A 19,924-nucleotide genomic window follows, 5' to 3' on the forward strand; every position below is an offset into this window, starting at 1 on the left:
ATATTTACATTAAGTGTAGGGCCAATATATTTAATCATGACAAGGACATTAATCTATGAGGTTTCTATGAGAGCATTGATGACTTGACTTAAACTCCGGATTACTTCCTCATCAAACTGAGAGGATTCGTAACGGGAAACCCATTTATCAGGGTGCCAGCGGAGACGCTCTTTCTTGAGTAACGTCATCAATGTGTTGGGCTCCGAAATATAGTCGTAAAATGCAGAAACGGATTTCGAATCCTGAATGAGGTCAAGCATTTCTTGTTTAGAAAGCTCAGACTCAAAATGCAAAAGTAAGGGTAGTTTGTCGTTGCTGGAGAGGTAAGCCTCTCGAGTGCTAACTTTGTCATCATCCTCAAGTTCAGAGGTCTCCACTGGGGCTTGAAGGTAAGGGTCATTGATACGTTTGTCCCCAACATGAAGATCTTCATCTCCTTCATCCATCAATCCAGCAGCAGACATGGGAAATTTTCCGACAACCTCGTACTTCCCGCCTGTGGCTTCTGCAAAATCATTATTGTTATAGGCATTCTTGAGCTGTTGCGAAGGGTTGAAGGATGGATAAGTAGAAGTTGGACGGGCTTGGGGAGTCTCGTACTTGAATGGGATGGCTGGGACAGGTTTGACGAAGGAGAATCCATTGATACTGCCAGAGGTATCCTCTGTAAACGGCGAAGGGGCACGCGAATTGGCGGGAGTTGACTGACTTATTGGTGTAGATTGAGCCGGGTTACGTTCAGGCTCTTCCTCGACTGAGTTATCCCCAAAGGAATCCTCTTCGCCTGCGTTGTTGAGTTTGTCTATGAGAGGCTCTGAACCAGCAGAAACCTTCGTTGAGCAGGAGAGGTTGAGTAAAGGCTTCTTGAGACGCAGGGGATGCGAGGGCGTTGAGTCATCCTTCAACTTGAGCTTCTTTCTAGGCTGTATCGGGCATGGAGTTGAGTATGACGTAGAGAAGCTGATCTTCAGGAGCGATTCGCATGAGTTTTGATCCACGAACGAGTCTCTAGAAGCAGGTAGGTCTGAGGACTTGATTTTCACATAATTGAAAGCAGGTGTTATGATCATGTCCAGTGAGGAATCGTGCTTTCTTTTGCGAACAAACATAGGAGGGGGTCTTTCTTCAAGGTCCAGATCACTGCTGTAGTCAGTCAATATAGTCTGATTACCGGCACAAGCCAGGCTATTTTCTTCATCATCAGAAGCCTCGATTGGCCCCAACTCCCCTTGAGTCAAATGTAGCTTATCGAGCTTTTTCATAGGTGAGATCATCATCACCAGTTTAGATGGATTCACGTGTAGTGGAGTAGAGGCGCCAGCAAGAAATTCATGGCTTGTGGAGGAGTCGGGATGATCGTCATTGTCTGAATCTGGAAGCCGCTGCTTGTACCATGGCGGAGGCAGCGATTCCAGCGGTAGCGGGCCCGAAAAAGGCATATTATAGGCTGAGTTTTGTTAAATGTTAGTGGCAGATGACGTTAAGATGTGGGTTTGTTTTGATATGGATGTACTGTACATAACACGCAACAGAAGGGATCAAAGCGCGAAACCGCTTGCTCCGAAGGATGGAAAATAGGTGTGGAATGATTTGTGCCTTATCTGGCCAAATTAGGCTAAATTCGTTATTTTACAATTTTTATTTATTCATATCGTACGGACCTTAGTACAGATTTGAAGTATGAGAAAAGCTTCAAAAAGCGCTTCGTTGAGCGAAAACAGCTATACTGCTACATAGTAACCTCTCATTGTTAACAACATGAGCAGATGGGCTTTATGGGCTGCTAGTTTCTCGCCACTAACTGGTCAGCCATAAGTATGACTCATTTACATTTGATTGCTCACAAGTACGAAGTCAAATAAAAATGTGTTTATAGATAAAAGCAAGTCGTGATGCAACCAACTGAGCGTGGAGTACCAAAGATGTCTTTGTAAACACGGCCCTGTTCGAATAATAATGACAATTTATTTTGAATCCAAAAAACTTGAAAGAGATACAGTAGCTAGTATGGATTCTTTTCCGACATGAATAACCACGAATTATGGTTGCGCAGCCAATGTGAAGTCGTGATATCCAAATACTCAATCCGATGTTTTCTTCCCCAACAAATACAGTTCTCATAACGTGATTTCTAAATTGGCGTATACCTATACTAATCTAACTCACACAACTCGCCGCAGCTGTCATCCCTATCGCTTACGCTAAGCCCATCTTCGGGGAGTCGAGTGCTTTGGGAATGTCGTCTTGCCATCTGGGACAACATTCATGAAAGTCAATAGGAAATACGAGAGAAGACAGAAACGTTAAAGGTACATCCGTAAACCACACAGCACTGTTCTTGTACAGAAAAGTCGGGAGTCGTTGCTCTTAGAGGCTATTCATGAGGCTACCAATGACGGGGCTTAAAACATGGGGCCCGGAATTGTCACCGAGCCATTCGTAGCACGTCGGCTAAAACCCTGCATCGGTGACAGCGTACGGCGTGGTATTGAAACCAGTCGAGAGGAGGAGAATAGGAGGTTTTTCCCGCTACACCTCTGCGAAATTTTCCAATTTTCAAAATTCAGCCATTCACAGACGCTCCATGGCCGGAACGAATTATAATGCCTGTCAAGTCGGGTAGTCCTGCAGACACATAGCCGAGCCGAAATAAGGCTGCACCCACGTTTTTCAACCGAGAAGGCATCCCCTCTAATGGCATGAACTCGCACGCTTTTAAAATCCCCAATTCTTCGGAGCTCTCCTTTCCACGAGGCTGTGCTGCTGACAGGGCGAACCAGATGCAGCGACACAATGCATGCACAAGAGTTATTACCGCTAGGTCAGTGGTCCCAATCCACTGCAGCCGGTTTTCCCATGCACGCCTTATCATAGAAACCCGCAGCGCCACACAGCAATTTTTGCGGAATCATATAACCCTTTTATAAAAACCCGTATACAGCCCGTCCATAGATCTTGTGCATTAATGGGGCTATCTTCCGACTACGGCCTTGTTCGTCGTATTGTCTCATCTCCTCAAGAGCTATCTTTTGCTGGCATTTCCTTCTTGACTCTCCAGGCTGTCCTAGAAGTTGTCATCGTATGTCTAGCAGGTTTCTTTGTCGCTAAGTCCCAGCTTTTGGGCACCACTGGGCAGAGAATGCTCTCCCAGTTGAACGTGGAGTTGTTTACTCCTTGTTTGGTTTTCACCAAGCTTGCTCCATCCTTGTCTGTTGACAAGGTGCTTGACATTTTCATCATCCCTGTGTTCTACGCCGTGTCCACAGCAACGTCATATTTCTTCTCCAGGGTCATGTCTCGTTTGATGGTACTCAATGTTGCTGAGTCCGACTTTGTTACCGCCATGGCTGTCTTTGGCAATTCGAACTCCTTGCCTGTCTCCTTGACCATGACTTTGGCCTACTCATTGCCAGACCTTTTGTGGGACAGAATGGAGGACGACACACCCGATAAGGTCGCCTCCAGAGGTATGTTGTACCTTCTTATCTTCCAGCAATTGGGCCAGATTTTGCGTTGGTCTTGGGGTTACAACAAGCTTCTAAGGAAGCGTACTCCGCAAGAACTTGATGACGCCATCACCAGTGGCGAAGTTAGACCCTTGGGAGTCGACATGGAACGTCAGCATTCAGGCACTGATAGAGATGAGGGCTCCATCGAAAACGTATCGCCCGCATCGACGCTTGCTGCCGATTTCCCAACCATGGCTCCTCCATCAGACTCAGACGATTCCAGTCTAGTGCAAAAGCCCGGGCACGAGGTGCACGGCAACATCATCAAAAGAAAATGGCACACTTTCATCAACTGGAAGCCAGTGGCCAGCTTCTTTGCATTCATGAACCCTCCTCTTTACTCCATGCTTGTCTCCGTACTTATTGCATCTGTTGGCTCCCTTCAGAAGTTATTCTTCCAGGAAGATAGCTTTGTGAGGAACACCTTGACCAAATCGATTTCGAACCTTGGCTCTGTGTCGATTCCGCTCATCTTGATTGTGTTGGGTTCTAATCTTTATCCATCGGCCGACATTCCTCCGGCCTCGCTTCATTACAAGCGTATTGTGGTTGCTTCATTGATGGCAAGAATGATTCTTCCGTCGTTGGTAATGCTTCCATTGATTGCCCTCTGCGTGAAGTTCATCAACACTTCGATTCTCGACGACCCTATCTTCTTGATTGTCGCATTCATTCTCACGGTGTCACCACCAGCGATCCAGTTATCGCAGATCACCCAGCTCAACGACATTTACCAGAAGGAAATGGCCGGTGTGCTTTTCTGGGGTTACGTGATCTTGACACTCCCAACCACCATTTTCATTGTCGCCACCAGTTTGGAGGTTCTCAAATGGTCGTTGTGATTTATTTACGAACTAATAAATTTTAAAAAGAAAAAAAAAAGGACACTTCAAAAGTGAAGAGTACAGTAAGGTAAAAAGGTTCTAGGGCGCATATAAGGTTCAAGGCAAGCGCGGAGAGCTTTATCTATCACACCAGTCACCAATCCTCTCAAAATGCTGTGCAGGCTTCTGGCAGACTTCTCACCTTCTACTACAAGTTTTTGCTCAAGTAGAGTCCTGTTTGCATAGTCATGGTCAAGGCAAGGAAGATTGCAGTGGTTGGGTCACGTTCGGTCGGCAAGCTGTCGATGACGGTGCGCTTTGTCGAAGACCACTTTGTCGAGTCTTACTATCCAACCATCGAAAACCAGTTCTCCAAGGTCATCAGCTACAAGAACCAGGACTACGCCATCGAGATCTTGGATACAGCAGGTCAAGATGAATTTCTGATCATGAACGAGAAGCACTTGGTTGGTATCCATGGTTACTTGCTAGTGTACCTGGTTACCTCCAGACAATCGTTCGAGTTGGTGGACGTGATAAGGGATAAGATCCTAAATTCCATAGGGGCTGACTCCATGCCCATGGTTTTAATTGGCAACAAATGTGATCTAAACTTTCAAAGGCAAGTGGAGACGAATGAAGGCGAGGCGCTTGCGCGGAAGTACAACTGTGCTTTCTTGGAGACTTCGGTGCGTGACAATATCAACATAAGCAAGTCGTTTGAGGCATTGGTTGATCTGATTGAAAAGATCCAGAATCCAGAAGTGCCCAAGCAAGACAAGTGTGTCATTGTGTGATGAACAGAAGATGCCACTCTTCTTACGATTACGATTTATTGGGCCCAGGTCCTTTTTCATGTCCCCCTTTCATGTCTTATTTATAGTTTTATACACGGTAATCGGCCAATTTCAAAGCTTCAGGTGGCCAAGGGCTAGCAGAACTGCCTTATCTGCCATTCCGAGCCCTGCCTGATACCCGTATCCGGCTGCACCGTAGTTATGAACTAGCACCTTATCAGCATCCACAAATTCCTTCTCAATGCGGACCCCTCCTTCTCTTCCGGGACGCAAGCCAGCTACGACTCTGAGGATCTCTAGATCTTCGATTCGGTCGCCCTTGCGATTGTCCTCAAGGATTTTGGGGTATAATTTGGTGGTTCTCTGTAAGATATCGAGCGTCTGCTCGCGGAAGGTGTCTGGGGTCCAGTCATTTTTTTGCAAGTAGCCGCCTAGAATCAATTGGTCGTTGGAATCTGGCCTTTTTATAATGTAGGTTGGTTTGTCATCACACCATCTCATGACATTTTCTTGGATGTGTGGGGCCTTAATCACCACCACTTGACCTCTGTAAGGAATGCTCTTCGTATCATTAACACCTCCGAGATGTCTGGAGCCGAGACCAGTGCAATTGAAAACAACTTTGGCACCGTCAACGAAAGCGTCACGAATATTCTCGAGTCTTTTGCGTTCAAATGTCACTCCCTGGCTCACCAAAAAGTTCTGAAAATTGACAAGAAACTTTGGACAGTTGAAATTCCAGGTAATGAATTCGATTCCGTACTCCACACCATCTGGCAAATCATTACTTGGAATGAATGACAAATCGTAAAGGTAGGACTCCAACGAGTTCAATTTTTCATCCGAGGGGCGTTTGTCCCAGTACTCAGTAGACTTCACTCTGTCCAATCCGCATTTATAGCCACCCAAGAAGTGCTGTAATCTACCCAATTCCTTGTATGTCATCTTGTCAAAAGCCAAAGTCTGAGGATCATCCCCGGTTATACATGAAAAGTTACCACCAGCATATGGGGAGGTGTACTTTATGGACTCGTCGCCTGGAAGAAACTCTCCAATGATCAAGATGTCCTTGGGGTGCACATTCTGCTCGAGGAGCTTGTAAGCTGTGTAGTGGCCGATGATACCGGCGCTGCTGTTAGATTCTATTCTGTGATTTTGAAAGTTCGAACATACCCCACGATAACGTAGTGTGGCATTGTTGAGAATTTGTGGAGAAATCGAGCGCTTTATAAGTGGTGGTGTACAGTGCCGTGAATCATAGACAAATTCCGTTCTTCAATAGGTCGAATGATCCGGAGATAAGGTGGTCTGATGAAGCTTGTTTGGCTTCTGGATCTTGCTGCCGAGGTCGTTTTGCAGATCTTGTGTGGAGACCGATCATGCCACTATGTATGCCGCTAGAGTTCCATGAGTGAGCTCAAGAAAATAATAAGAGCGGCTTAGCACAGCTCGGAGATTGAACCATGCTTGTGGTATCCAAGCAATTCTCTGCAAAAAAATCTGGCATTAGATACAGTTTTAAGTTTACCGTTATATTGTGCAATTTTCCTTGACAATGAACAAATGGTGACGTTATTCCATAGTTTATTCTCGACAAATGCGGAGGACCTTGAATTTCGCAGCCATCTTTAAGTAATGTCGGTAACACGAAAACTCTTAGACCATTATATTAGATTAGCTTCGCTTCAACCCACAATCAATGAAGATATGTGTTCAGACAAAACTCCGGCAAAGTTTCAACTGACGTAAGATTCAAAGTCCTCCTACCACCAAAAGCAGTCTTGGTCTACACATTTTAGTTAGGATGGCTTATTTGGGTTTTGCTCATTCGTAGTAGGTTTATTCCAAACCCTCGCTAGTATCCCCTATAATCTGCATTGAATATCTTGACGAGAAATGTTTGGACATTGTTGCATTTGTGGCTCGCGACATTAGCCATCTAATCACTACTCTATCATCCAACGCGCCTAACTTCGCCGATAGCCATGGGTCTAGATAAGCGGAAGAAAAAGTTTACATTAAAGCCCGGGCCCTTGGTTTCCAAGGATAACATACCCTATGACTATTTGGTCATGATAGACGCTGGGTCCAAGGGCTCCAGAGTATATGTCTACAACTGGCTAAACCCCAAGCATGCCCTAGAAGCCGGGCTAGATTTGCAAAATAGCCCGAAGGTGAACTTGGTTCATGAACTGATGTTGGGCGCTGATCCAGATGACTCCGATGACGAGGTCAGCCTGGAGGAGAAGCCCAAACCGGTGAACTTCCCCTCCATATATCTGGACAAGCTTTGGCACAAGAAAATCCAGCCAGGGCTTTCATCATTCAATCAGAGCCCACAAAAGGTAGGAAATCGTCACCTTCGATACCTTCTTTCTTACGCCAGTGCTATTGTTCCGAAATCAGAGCATTATAGAACACCCATCTTTTTGCATGCCACGGCAGGAATGAGGCTCCTTCCACCGAAGGAACAACAACCCATCCTAGAAAATGTCTGTGAATACCTTCAGACTAACTCTGACTTCTATGTTCCACACTGCAAGTCTCACGTCAATATCATTGATGGAGCTATCGAAGGCTTGTACGGATGGCTCTCAATAAACTATCTAATCGGAGCATTCGACTGGCCAGAAGAACATGCTCACGGCAAGGAACACAACACGTATGGCCTACTAGATATGGGTGGCGCGTCGACTCAGGTAGTCTTCCAACCTAACAGTACTGAATCCAAGGAGCACGAAAACAACTTATACAAATTATCGCTTGGCAAGCTACCACTTCTAAGCAAAACAGAGAAGGATAAGAATCAGGAAGGTCAAAAGATCGGGGCATTCCAGCCGCCCGAGATCAAAGAGTTTGATGTCTTCTCGGACTCCTTCTTAGGTTTCGGCATGTTTCAGGCCCAAAGCAGATATCGTTCCATCCTAGTAGAGAACTACAAGAAAGCTAATGAGATTCCCGAGCTGACGAACTACTTTAGAACTCCTTTGCCAGACCCATGTTTACCAAAGGGCTATACAACCAAAGAGCTCGTGAATCATAATTACGTTGATTTTACTGGTGATTCCAACTTTGAAGAATGCTTAACTTCCATCTTCCCTGTTATAGATTCTTCCACTCACCATACGGGTAAGTCACCAAGCTGCCTCAAGCTAGGCCTGACAGATAAGGTGAGCTCTTGCTTGCTCGACGAGTTGATTCCTGCTTTTGACTTCGATGTAAATCATTTCATCGGTGTAAGTGGGTATTGGGACGCCATCAATGCATTATCCTCTTACGGAAACTTTGAAAGGGATAAATCCGAGAAGTACGACTATTTGAAGATGTATAAAGCAACGTCGCAGTGGTGTTCCCGTTCGTTTAAAGAGATGATCGAGAGAAATAACCTCCGCGATAAAGATGAAAGAATCAAGGAAGAGGAGCTTGCTCAACTTTGCTTCAAATCATCGTGGATTCTTAACTTCTTGCATGTTGGGCTCGGTTTTCCTCGTATTGGAATTGATGAAGGTCCGCAAAAGGATGACAAATTTAAATCCCTACAACTCGTGGAGAAAATGGGTGGACTGTCGTTTTCTTGGACTCTTGGAAGAGCTTTGCTTTATTCTAATGATGAATATGTTCAAGCATTCAATAACTACACTATTGAGAAAACGGGCAATTCAGAAAATCTCTTAAAAAGACCTGGTTACTATTATACTGCGAGAGAAGACGCCTACCGATTTGGTGCTGAATCACTTGAATCATTTCCAAGACCGTTGTATTCTCCTGAAAAGCCCGGGACGAAGTATACCGTTTTTGACTACGAGTATGACTATGCCTCACATCCTTACGAGCTGAAGTGGTACTTAAAAACTCACAGATTTTATGGAGGCCTTATTTTCGTGTTGATGGTGTTGGTAATCATCGTACTCATGTTAGGCAGAAAGGGACGTCATAATATCGTGAGCGCTGGTAAAATGGCAGTGAACAAAGTCTTGCTACTAGTGGGACTTCGAAAATTCGCATATACTATTGTACCTGACTATGAAGTCTCCGATTCATACGAGCTCCGAGATGCTAATGATGATTTTAGGCATGAGGGTACAAGTGCATTTACTGTTGAGGATGAGGAAGAAGTCTGATGTGGAGAATTCGCAGCCACTGAGGATACCGAGCAGAACTAGTTGCGATTGTTACTTCCCTATATATTTAAGCATCAAACTATTTGAGGAAAGATCAACTATTGTTTACGTAAAACCTTTTTTTAACAATCCGTATCCCTTTTCTCTTACTTTATGCTCCTTCATTGATACCATCACGCCATGCTGTGCTGATAACGAAGTGGCGGCACTGTATGTAAGTGGCAGGGAGCGGTCGTAGAAACCACCACTTTACCACTCGATCCAAGGAAATCCACAATTATTAATAGGCTACTAAATGAGTGAGCCGACCGTGAACTTCAGCGTTCAGACGCGCCAGGTTCAATTCGCTGTTCCGTCTGAGCTTATCAAAAAGAACTTCAAAACGATCCAGAAACTTGTGGAGAAGCTGAAGAAACTGGTCTCGGAGGAAATCAGCAATATAAAGAAGAATCCTAATCTTACCAAGGATGAGAAACTTCTGATAATACGAAAGCTTATTAAAACTTTCGAAGCATATCAAAAGAAACTCGCAATGGCAATTCACAATGACGAGGACTACAGAATGAGATTGACAACCCGAGCCAAGCACATAAGTGCCTTGAAAAACTTCACACTAGATCATACCTCCTCAAATGAAGACAAGCATACCGATGAAGACGATAAGCTACTAGATCTTCACAACGAGAAACTCATCAGTTGGTATAGAGGCGAGACAAACCTTTTGATTATCGATTACTTGTTGAAGTCAAACACAAGGAAGGACAAGAACCTTGGAAGTGAACTCATGAAGGGCCTTGCCCCAACTTTTGAGTATGACATCACGAAGTTGGTGGATCATGACGTCTACGAAAGTTTCAACAAGGTCTTCTTGTCTATCAATATGGACCACGATTTAGAGTTAATTGCTGCGTGGTACAACGACAACAAGAACGCTTTGAAGAAATTGAGCTCGAATTTGCAATTTGAGATACATTATTGTAAATATTTGTCCATGATTGAGACCGGGCAAGCACTGGAGGCGATTTCATACTGCAAAACCTATCTCGCACCATACGGTAACGTCAAGAATTACCTGGGCGATGACCTCATAAACTTCGAGAAAAATCATAAGAGACTCACAAAAGTTGGAGCACCACTTGTATATGTGTCAATGTGTCTAGACGCTTATTCCAGTGAAAACGGAGGTCCTAGCAAAGAACTCTCATCGAGATACTCGAAGTATAATGCATTGATGTCCGAGGAACGCTGGAGAGGACTTTCTAAATGCTTCACCGAAGACTTTACAAAAATTTACGTCATCCCAAAGACCTATCCATTGTTGGTCCTATTGTCAGCAGGTCTTTCTAGTCTTAAAACGAAGTCATGTTATTGCAACGACGAGAATACGATTTTCAAAACCCATAAGAATGAAAAGCTTGAAGTCAGCAGTTGGCGTGACTTATCGCTTCGCGGGCCAAATTATTACTACAAGCTCTTGAAAAAGATTAATCAGTGTCCCGTCTGTTCCCCCGAACTATTCCATTTGAGTCTGAACCTACCTTATGCACAATTACTCACAAGCATATTGAACAATCCCTTCAAGCTTCCAAACGGCAATATATATCCGTTTGAAAAGCTACTCAACCCGACTAAGAAGATGCTTGAAGCGACGGGAACACTAGGGTTAGAGTTAGTCAGGAACAATCAGCTTATGGATCCTCTCACACGGGAAGTGTTCCTGATAGATGATTGTGTTAGAGTGTTCCCAGCCTAATCGTCGTCACTATCGCTATCATTCACTTGTTTTCCCTTCGCCTTGTTGGTGTTCTTTTTGTCAGGGGTTTTGGTATCTTTGAGGTCAAAAATATAGATCCTTGCATCACGCTCGGCAGCTGGCTTTGTCGTGTCCCTTATACCATTAGTCCTTTTGTGATGATATCCTTCGAAAGCCGACCATTCAAACTTGCCTGACTGGTTGACTAAGAGTCCTTCGCTCCTAGCAAGAGCTTTCACACCCCAAGAAATATACGGTTCACCTTCGAATAAGGAGAGGATAACGTCTGCTCTCGTTTCATTTTGGGACTCTGCATAACCACCGAGGTCGTTGCTAGCCGCTTGGTTCGCCATATCAAGCAATTCATGAGCACTCTTAAAGTAGCCCAACACCAACTTCTGATGGTCTCTGATGTTTCTATCGACATCTTTCATTCCACGGCCGGTGTGTGGGAAGTTAAACATCACATGGTTTAGCTTTTTGTATGGCGTGAACAATTTGGTTCCCGTCTTCTTGCGATTAGCATTAACTAGCTTCAATGCGAATGGAATGTTGGTGGCATCAACTTGATGTAGGACCCTGGACCCCTCATTTTTCAAATATAGTAGATGATCTTCGGCTCCTGGATACTTGGACTTCACTTCCTCCTCAGAATCGTAACTGGTTGCGATTAGGTTCTCTGGATTGATGAGGTGGTTTCTGACAATTGAGCTAGCGAAAGAGAAATCGCCTTCACCAACTAGTAGAAGCGTTTCATCGCGATTGAATGGCACTAGAGCCTTAATATGATGCTGCTGCTTCTTGGAGCCTTTGGACCTACCACTCTTGATGGACTTCTCCTTGTCAGCCTTCTTTGTGATGGCCTCCTTGACGGCTTGTTGTCTATTTTGTTTCAATTGCTCCTTGGCAAAGTGCTTCAGTAGCGCACCTTTGAGCCCCTTTCCAACGATCTGCTTGTTCTTGGGCTTTTTGGCCATAATGTATGGTTCTTGATTTTTACGATGAGCATCGCGCGTGAGATTTGGTTCTATGGGTGGGGGATCTATTCGACTATATTAAGGATATTAAACGTGGAAGGCTCTTTCTTCGCCCAATCGGTATTGATCCTGAAACGATGTTGCATCTTCAACATTTTTAGCTGTAGCGTCGACGGCTCCATCGCTGGTAGCTGATTCGTGGGAGTTTGACTTCTCTATCTTGAGCTCGTCCATGACATCGCTCTCTTCCTCCTCGTCAGACAGTGACAGCAGTGGCTCATCTATATTTTGAGAGTCGTCGAGCTTATTATTCTGAACCTCAGATGCTTCGGCTTCTTTCTCAAGCTCCTCATCGTCGAGCTGAACCAAGTTCTCGACCACCTGATCATCCCACTCATAGAATAACATGAAAGTTCCCTGGGAACTCAAAACTTCTGCCTCATTCACAACGTAGACTGATTCATCACTGATTCTCCACCAAGTACCACGGTATTTCCTGTAGCAAATGTAGTGACCATAATTGTGAGTACCATAGTGAGAGATCACCGCCTTAAGGTTGTATAGAAGATCTGGATTAGCCAGATGAGGCACATTTGAGTTGGGCTGTGAAGCTTCTTTCTCATCTTCGGAATCGAGCTCGTTGGGGATGCCATTCGATGTGGAGTCTTGCTTTCTAAATGGGAGTCTAGCATCCATGTTGACATCCTTTGGCTCAGCGACATATGGATTGAGATCAAGCTTGATAGGGAACCTCACCGTTTTGGAGTTTTTGACAATCATGTAGGTGCGTGGGTCAAACACGGAACGATTAATGTGGATGCAAAGTAATGGCGGAGGTCTGCTCAAAAGGGCCTGCTTAGTTTTCGTCGTTTTTCTGATCATGCTCTTAGTAGTAAGACGCTCGAAAACCTCATCAGAGATGTGGTCTTTGGCAAGTTCGGCGTCAATCTCGCTGATACGCTTCTGGAAATCAGCACTCAAACGCTCATTTGAGTTACTCTTGATGCTGTCGGAGAGAAATTCCTTTGTTTGAATCAAGCCACATCTGTTACAGTTCACTTCATCAATCATCTCAGGTTTGCTCCACTCATTGAGGAGTTGGTGCAAGGTGAAGTTACTATAGCTTGAGGCATCGTAAGGTAAGTTCAAACTCAAACCACTCAACACAGAGTAGCGAATGCCTCCGACCTCACCGCAGGTAAGACATCCAATACGTTCGGCAGATACACCATCCACTGGAGTGACGAGCTCAAGAGGGAGCACCTTACCTTCGTTGTCAGGTATGTTAGGATCGACTTGATGAGCAGGAACGTAGACTTTTCCGAGTTTGCCGAGGTTATCACATCCGAATGGTAACCTGGTGAGAAGTTTTGCATCAATGAACTTCACCAGATCATCCTTCAGTTCATTCTCAGATTCAGGCTCGGGTGTAGCCTCTCTCGACTTCGAGATACTCTTGTACTCTTTCTCGACGATTCTCATCACGAGCTGGTAAAATTCCTGAGCATCTTCCTGACTATATCCAGTGAAGAAGTTCTGTTTGGGACCATTAGGCATCTTATTAAGTAAACCTCTGGTGCTGAATTCCTTACCTCTCGAGCCATAAGCACCATTTACATCGTCGAGCAACTTTTTGAGAGCTCTAGTAAAAACTAAATTTGTGCGGAGCTGACTCATGCGGGAAACTGGAATGTTGGCATCAGCCATGAGTTGTACTTCTGTGTTGATATTTCTGTCGATGAATTGTGTGAGTTGCTTTGACGATGCCAACGATTGAATGACGGAGTTCATGAAACAGGTATTGCCGTCATTACTGATACCACCTAGTTCACCACCATTTTTCATAGCAAAAAGAGTCTCCCGGGAGCTGGAGGACGTACCCGAGCCACCGAAACGGGAGCCAAAGCCAGTGGAGGATAAGAATCTGTAGTTTGAGTTCATTGAGCTTAGCACTTTATTAAAGATTTGGGGAACGTTGAACGCAAGTGGGAAAAAAATAGCGACGGAGGCTACTAATATGGCGATGGCTGTGGTGGCACCCTTGTTTCGTTTGGCGATCGAGGAAATGAGGGAGATCTTCCCGGAGACGTGATTCTCGAGAAACTGCTGATAAGACAACTTGTCGAATGCTAGGAGCGGGGATATGAGACAAAGTAAAATAGTAGAAATCAACACTAGTCGGATACTTTCGCTCATACAGCAGAAGATGGGGTACTGCTGGACAATGACAAGAAGGTGAAGACTTCAACAGAATGGAGTCTTGTGTTACTTCAGGATAAGCGCAAGTTGGCTATGCTGTTTTCACGGGGTGGATGACAAAATCAAAGTTTTGTTTGAAAAGATTTGCCAAATGATGAATTGCTGACGGCGCACTGGTCAGATTTTTTTTTTGATAGGACACTATAGAAGAACTTGTAGGAAGGTATTATATGCGAAGATGGCAACACATCATTTACTGATATAGGACTTGCTAAAGTAATTAAGCGTACGTCATCGTCATTTACTATTAACGTCTTTGATAAATTGGCGGACCATTTCGGTTGAAATTTTGGTATTGGCCCTGTGGAGGGCCACGGCTCTTGCCCCACCCACACTTCAATGCCCTACCATTGACAGAAAAGCCAGTCAACTGTACAATAGCCAAGGCAGCTCTTTCGTGGGTGTCATACTTGACAAAAGCACATCCTTTTTCGGGATGAAACTTGAAATCAACGATGAAGCCGAAGTTTTGTAGCAATGGGATTAGATCGTCTTGCTGAGTAAAGTGAGCAATGTTGCCCAAATACACTGTGGTTTGCCAAGATGGCGTTTGTCTTAGAACGATATCGTAAGACTGAGGTGACATTACAGCGCCATTGATTGCAGGGCCGCCAAACATCGGTGAGCCATCTGAGATCTGCGGCAGAGCCATTGGAAAGGGCGATGGCTCGAATGGTTGAGGCATATGGCCATTTGTGTGACCGTTTCCATTTAAAATTGGATTGGGACTTTGGTAGCCACGATATTGGCGCGGCCCCCTGTTGTGGTTGTTATAGTTGTTGTAGTTGTTGTAGTTAGCCGGTGGGTGGTTGTCGTGGCGCATATTATTGTTCGAATGGGGATGGCCGCCTTTGTTGTTCTGCTTATGACTGGCCCAATTGCATCTTATGTTCCTTCCGCTGAGAGGTTTTCCGTTCATAGTCAGCAAAGCCAACTCAGCATCCGATAGCGTGTTGAAAGTAACGAAACCATAACCTCTGGATCTTGAAGTTTGCATATCCCACATTACGTGAGCCAGCTTTAGGGAGTTGAATACGGAGAAACATTTTTGCAAGGCTTCATCGTCAACTTCTGGGGACAAATCGCCGACAAAGATGTTGTAAACTGGTTGTTCCGGGTTCTGAGCCGTGGAAAAGGTGGCCGACTGAAATGCATAATTGATCCTAAGCTCGTTGTCATGAAGAGCCTTTCCATTCATGGAGGTCAATCCCTTTTCAGCCCCTGATTCGTCGTGGAACTCTATAAATGCATAGTTGAGGTCGGGCTTGTTTTTGTCATTCAAGATCTTGACCGAAAACACGTCACCAGTGCCAAACAACTCCTTTAATTCAGTCTCTTCGACCGACTTCACTAAGCCTCCCACATATAGAATCTTCTTGGAGATCTCTCTGCCTCCATTGGTGGCACTGGCTGCGTTGTATTGTGATTGTTTCTGACTGTTTGGGGTAGAGGTCGTAGATTTTGGTGAATCAGAGGATTCTGGTTTTTGGTCAGACACCTTTTGTGTGGTGGGATCGGAAGCGGTGGCCTCTATTGTCGGTGCTTGGGGTATGTGGTTTTGTTGTTCGGACATGGTGTTGAAAACACTGGATCTGGTGTGGAGACTATGGATAACAATGGCTGAAATATACCGAGTTCGGGCTGTTCACGAATTGGATGTGATAATGATTTCACACTTCGGGTCGCCTCGAGCCAGTGGACAACGGCAATTGAGGCCTGTGATTTCAGGAACTGGGAGTAGTTGAGAAAAATACTGGTCTCAGATTTTTAAACTTTTTTTTGGTGCGTTTCGGCGACACGCTCTGCATTAAATTCAATGGTCTACAAGGTCCACCAAAATCAAGATTTACTTCATCTCAAAAATCTAAACCTTCAATAAGTCTTCTACCTATTCCTCCTCTGGATCTTACAACTGGAGAGGGCTGGTAGTATTCCGCGACGCGAACACAGCACACTTTAGCAGTTATACTAGAACGAGCATGGGTTCTAAGATTCTTGTGAAGGCGCCTCTGCAGATCAAGAAGATCAAGAGCATTCTTGAGAAGGCAAATGTGTTCGACAAGAGAAGGAAAATCACAAGATCAGATGGAGTCGCCTGTCTATATTCTTCAGGGTCCATGGCTGAGATGAGCGCTCTACTAGGTGATTTGCAAGACGTCATTGAGGTTTTTGAAGACACAGACACAGTCCCTGTTGGAGGTCTACAAGGTGCTGTGCTGGATGTCATAGGATCTGATTCCCATCTATTGAAAGATCTTCCGAAGAAATGGTCATTGTATCCACCTATGGTGCTTTTCACAGGTGATCTGTTCAGCACCCCGGAGTGGGATGCATACTTTGAGACAAGCGGCAAATCTGAGTTATTTGAGCACCTTCTGAAAACATTCTTTGCCGGTTACACACATTTTGCGGTAAACCAGCCAATCATCGAGTCCGATGTGATGCGCAGGCCCTTCAACTTGGTACCGATATACGGAGACTTTGGGCCAACCCCTGACGACCAGAAATACGATAGACCAACTCAACAGGATTTTGATGAGGCATTTTGGTGTACAGCAAACCAAAACGGAATAGCTCAAGAATGGGCACCCCGCTACACAATGTTCTCACGAGGGAACATCACGGAGAAGAAGAGGGTTCTAGGGTTTGGCGACCTTCGGGGCCAAAATGTGGTTGATCTATATGCTGGTATAGGTTATTTTACCTTTTCATATCTCGCCCTCGGAGCCACGGTCTTTTGCTGGGAAATCAACCCTTGGTCCATAGAAGGTCTACTACGGGGTCTCACTAAAAATGGTTGCAAATATAAGCTAGTGAGACCTGGAGATGCCTTCACGTCAGACACTTACACCACCGAAATTACCAACGGAACCAGAGCATTTATTTTTCATGAATCAAACGAAAAATCGGTACAGCGCCTTGGTGACCTCGGCATCACCATATCACATTATAATTTGGGGCTCCTCCCTCTGCTGAGGCAGGGTTGGCAGGTGGTCACCACACTCGGGTGCGAAAATGCCATTGTTCATGTCCATGAGAATGTCCACAAAAACGACTTTGAAACGCTCAAAGAGGAATTACAAGAGTATTTCAAGGGGAATGTGACTCATCTAGAAAAAGTTAAAACTTTTGCGCCAGACGTGTGGCACGTCGTTGTCGACGTCAAAGTGTAAAGCAGAAGCGGCTGGCGTGCGTCTCCACCGTTTTGGGTCACCGCAGCACTGCCTCGGCGCACGAGAGGCATTTTTTCGAAACACAATCAGGGAGATCTTGGGCGGCTAACGGCGGTCACGGCATTATTCAAGTACTTTCTCTGCGACCGAATTTTTGTTGAGGTTCCAAGACTTTTTTCACAAAGGATTCTTGACGGGGTCCTTACCGAATTAGGCGTGCCGCGGCTGTACAAGATCCATCGGACAAGCTAAAAAGAACTCCGTATGTTACCCCGATAGCCTCGAGAGTTGAGGCACGCCAGCCGCGGCATGTTTATCAGCGTACGCCAATTCGTTGATTTTCTCTCGCAGGCGTCAGGTGAATCAACTCTGTCAGACTCTCTAAGCCTTCCTTTATTTGTCCACACTCCCTCCGCATGCTGTACTCCATATAATCGGGGACTTCAGCGTACTCGGTGAGACTTCCGTTTTTTTTTCTTCTCCGGCGTCCCTCCCAATACACTACACACATAAGATCCTCGAAGGTTTTTCACCAGACATTTCCAATATAGCTCTACCCTGTCTTTGCCCTACCAAACTTTTGGTCCCACCACTACCTCCTGCTGCTGTTCCGGGGTTTCCTCAAACTCCATCACGTGACCCATCTCCCTTACCCGTTTTCAAGAATACACAATCGCAAAACGTTCTTCCCACAACTCGTCATGTCTCTGAACGTCGTCAAACGGGAAGAGGAGGAGCTCTATGACATGCTCAACTTGTCACCACCGCACTTTGAGTCCTCCTTGAACATAGCGTCTCCAACCTCGGTACTCTCGAAAGATATGTTCAACAGCTCCTCCAGCATGCTAACAGACTCACCTGTCATGGTAAACAACGCTAACCCGCTTCAGGGAAAGCAGCACGAGTCGTTTGTGCAAAACATCAACATCAACTTGTCTCAGGACAACGGCGTGACTAACTCCCTACATCCCAGCCCTTCCGGCCTTGACCTCCCACCTTCCTTAAATGTTAACGTCAGCTCATCGCAAAATGCCCTGGATTTACTTTCCCCCAACAACGTGCCTGCGTCATCTTTTCTTAACCCAAGAAGTCCAGACACCTACTCTTCACACTCATTATATTCTGAGTATTCCCTGAATCCAGGCTCTCCCTATCAAGACGCCATGTCTCATTTCAGTGATGCTTACTCAGACACGAGGCCGCAAAATTTGAATCAAAATTATCTCGAGCCAGCCGCAAATGGTCGAGGTCCAGGAAACTCGTTTGATTCGGAAATATTCTTGGGCGAGTCCATCTCATCTACAAACTTGTACACTATGTCTGCCCAACAGTCAACAATGCCGCAGCAGTCCCAGCAGTCCCACCATATACAGCAACTCCAGCAGTCTATAAATCAACCGGTCAGCAATCCGCTGTACATGCAAGTTCCTCAAATCAACTGTGAAGACGGCACTTACGAGAACCAATACGATCGACTTACAGAAAACAACCTCATGAACTATACAGAGAATATTCAGCCTGACAACAACGGTCATGAACAAAAAGAGATCAAAATTCTGATTCAACAGGCACCTGATGTCGTGGCTGCGAAAACTCCATCGTTGTTCAGCAACTCGTCGCACACTTCCTCAGTTCAGAACTCACCTGGTCAGCAGGCCTCGGCCGGAAACAGTCTTAAACCACTGGGAAATCTTTCCAGCCCATCTTATACCAGTCCACAAGCAACACCCACTAGCCCAATGTCCGAGAATGATCCTAACGGCCTCTTGAAGCCTGATGAGTTTCAAAACCTAAAGCGTGGGCGCCAGAAGGCGCACTCAATAAAGACTCACTCTAGACTGCGATCGCCAAATAACTCTGGTTATTCTAGTGAGGAGATCGACGATGAGGAATCTGCTGACACTGGAGATAACGCGGTGTCTTCTCGTGAAAAGATGTTGGAACTTGCACTGACAACTCAATCCACTAGACGGACTCAGAAACACCCCTCCCTATATGCGTGTCATTTGTGTGACAAGAGATTTACAAGGCCATATAACTTGAAATCACATTTGCGAACGCATACCGACGAGCGTCCATTCACTTGCAGTGTCTGCGGGAAAGCTTTTGCTAGGCAACATGATAGAAAACGTCACGAAGATCTCCACTCAGGTGAAAAGAAATTCCAGTGCAAGGGTACCCTCAAAGACGGTACTCCGTATGGCTGCGGCAGGAAGTTTGCTAGAGCAGACGCCCTCAGAAGGCACTTCCAGACAGAATCAGGTAAAGAATGTATACGATCGCTCGTGGAGGAGGATGAAAGAGAAAGACAGGCCGGAAATGGTAACGCTTCGGGAATTCAACTACCGAGCGGTGACTACCTCAGTCCGTCTAGTTTGAGCCATCAGTACCACAACGTTCCGCAGGTTGCCATTTCACCCCCAGATTGATTCACGAGCTAGTGATTTGCTGGCTTCATACCCAAAAGTCAATATAAGAAACGGAACAATTCGTTTGTAGTATTAGTAGTCT

At 45.4% G+C, this 19,924-nt stretch overlaps 10 protein-coding genes across 10 annotated transcripts; 6 read left to right on the plus strand and 4 right to left on the minus strand.

Annotated features, from left to right (window-relative positions):
- Positions 1-53: 53 nt before the first annotated feature.
- On the minus strand, positions 54-1,439 carry C7M61_004140 (uncharacterized protein; the record flags this gene model as incomplete). The annotated part of the gene is made up of 1 exon (XM_024859464.1): positions 54-1,439. One exon carries the CDS (start codon positions 1,437-1,439, stop codon positions 54-56), a length of 1,386 nt encoding a protein of 461 aa, XP_024712436.1.
- Positions 1,440-2,965: 1,526 nt separating this feature from the next.
- Positions 2,966-4,351, plus strand: C7M61_004141 (uncharacterized protein; the record flags this gene model as incomplete). Its single annotated transcript, XM_024859465.1, has 1 exon — positions 2,966-4,351. The coding sequence occupies one exon, from the start codon at positions 2,966-2,968 to the stop codon at positions 4,349-4,351; it is 1,386 nt and encodes a 461-aa protein (XP_024712437.1).
- A 230-nt stretch (positions 4,352-4,581) lies between these two features.
- Positions 4,582-5,130, plus strand: RHB1 (putative GTPase; the record flags this gene model as incomplete). The annotated part of the gene is made up of 1 exon (XM_024859466.1): positions 4,582-5,130. The coding sequence occupies one exon, from the start codon at positions 4,582-4,584 to the stop codon at positions 5,128-5,130; it is 549 nt and encodes a 182-aa protein (XP_024712438.1).
- A 111-nt stretch (positions 5,131-5,241) lies between these two features.
- Positions 5,242-6,326, minus strand: IFG3 (Ifg3p; the record flags this gene model as incomplete). The annotated part of the gene is made up of 2 exons (XM_024859467.1): positions 5,242-6,262; positions 6,304-6,326. The coding sequence occupies 2 exons, from the start codon at positions 6,324-6,326 to the stop codon at positions 5,242-5,244; spliced, it is 1,044 nt and encodes a 347-aa protein (XP_024712439.1).
- A 789-nt stretch (positions 6,327-7,115) lies between these two features.
- C7M61_004144 (uncharacterized protein) lies at positions 7,116-9,251 on the plus strand (the record flags this gene model as incomplete). The annotated part of the gene is made up of 1 exon (XM_024859468.1): positions 7,116-9,251. The coding sequence occupies one exon, from the start codon at positions 7,116-7,118 to the stop codon at positions 9,249-9,251; it is 2,136 nt and encodes a 711-aa protein (XP_024712440.1).
- Positions 9,252-9,546: 295 nt separating this feature from the next.
- C7M61_004145 (glucose-induced degradation complex subunit) lies at positions 9,547-10,979 on the plus strand (the record flags this gene model as incomplete). The annotated part of the gene is made up of 2 exons (XM_024859469.1): positions 9,547-10,919; positions 10,964-10,979. The coding sequence occupies 2 exons, from the start codon at positions 9,547-9,549 to the stop codon at positions 10,977-10,979; spliced, it is 1,389 nt and encodes a 462-aa protein (XP_024712441.1).
- Positions 10,980-11,000: 21 nt separating this feature from the next.
- On the minus strand, positions 11,001-11,981 carry C7M61_004146 (25S rRNA (uracil2634-N3)-methyltransferase; the record flags this gene model as incomplete). Its single annotated transcript, XM_024859470.1, has 1 exon — positions 11,001-11,981. The coding sequence occupies one exon, from the start codon at positions 11,979-11,981 to the stop codon at positions 11,001-11,003; it is 981 nt and encodes a 326-aa protein (XP_024712442.1).
- An 87-nt stretch (positions 11,982-12,068) lies between these two features.
- C7M61_004147 (uncharacterized protein) lies at positions 12,069-15,813 on the minus strand (the record flags this gene model as incomplete). The annotated part of the gene is made up of 2 exons (XM_024859471.1): positions 12,069-14,110; positions 14,589-15,813. 2 exons carry the CDS (start codon positions 15,811-15,813, stop codon positions 12,069-12,071), a joined length of 3,267 nt encoding a protein of 1,088 aa, XP_024712443.1.
- A 406-nt stretch (positions 15,814-16,219) lies between these two features.
- TRM12 (Trm12p) lies at positions 16,220-17,413 on the plus strand (the record flags this gene model as incomplete). Its single annotated transcript, XM_024859472.1, has 1 exon — positions 16,220-17,413. The coding sequence occupies one exon, from the start codon at positions 16,220-16,222 to the stop codon at positions 17,411-17,413; it is 1,194 nt and encodes a 397-aa protein (XP_024712444.1).
- Positions 17,414-18,114: 701 nt separating this feature from the next.
- Positions 18,115-19,842, plus strand: CRZ1 (DNA-binding transcription factor; the record flags this gene model as incomplete). The annotated part of the gene is made up of 1 exon (XM_024859473.1): positions 18,115-19,842. One exon carries the CDS (start codon positions 18,115-18,117, stop codon positions 19,840-19,842), a length of 1,728 nt encoding a protein of 575 aa, XP_024712445.1.
- Positions 19,843-19,924: the final 82 nt, after the last annotated feature.

This window comes from Candidozyma pseudohaemuli, assembly GCF_003013735.1.
Source record: "Candidozyma pseudohaemuli strain B12108 chromosome Unknown scaffold00012, whole genome shotgun sequence".
Taxonomy (NCBI): Eukaryota; Fungi; Ascomycota; class Pichiomycetes; order Serinales; family Metschnikowiaceae; genus Candidozyma; species Candidozyma pseudohaemuli.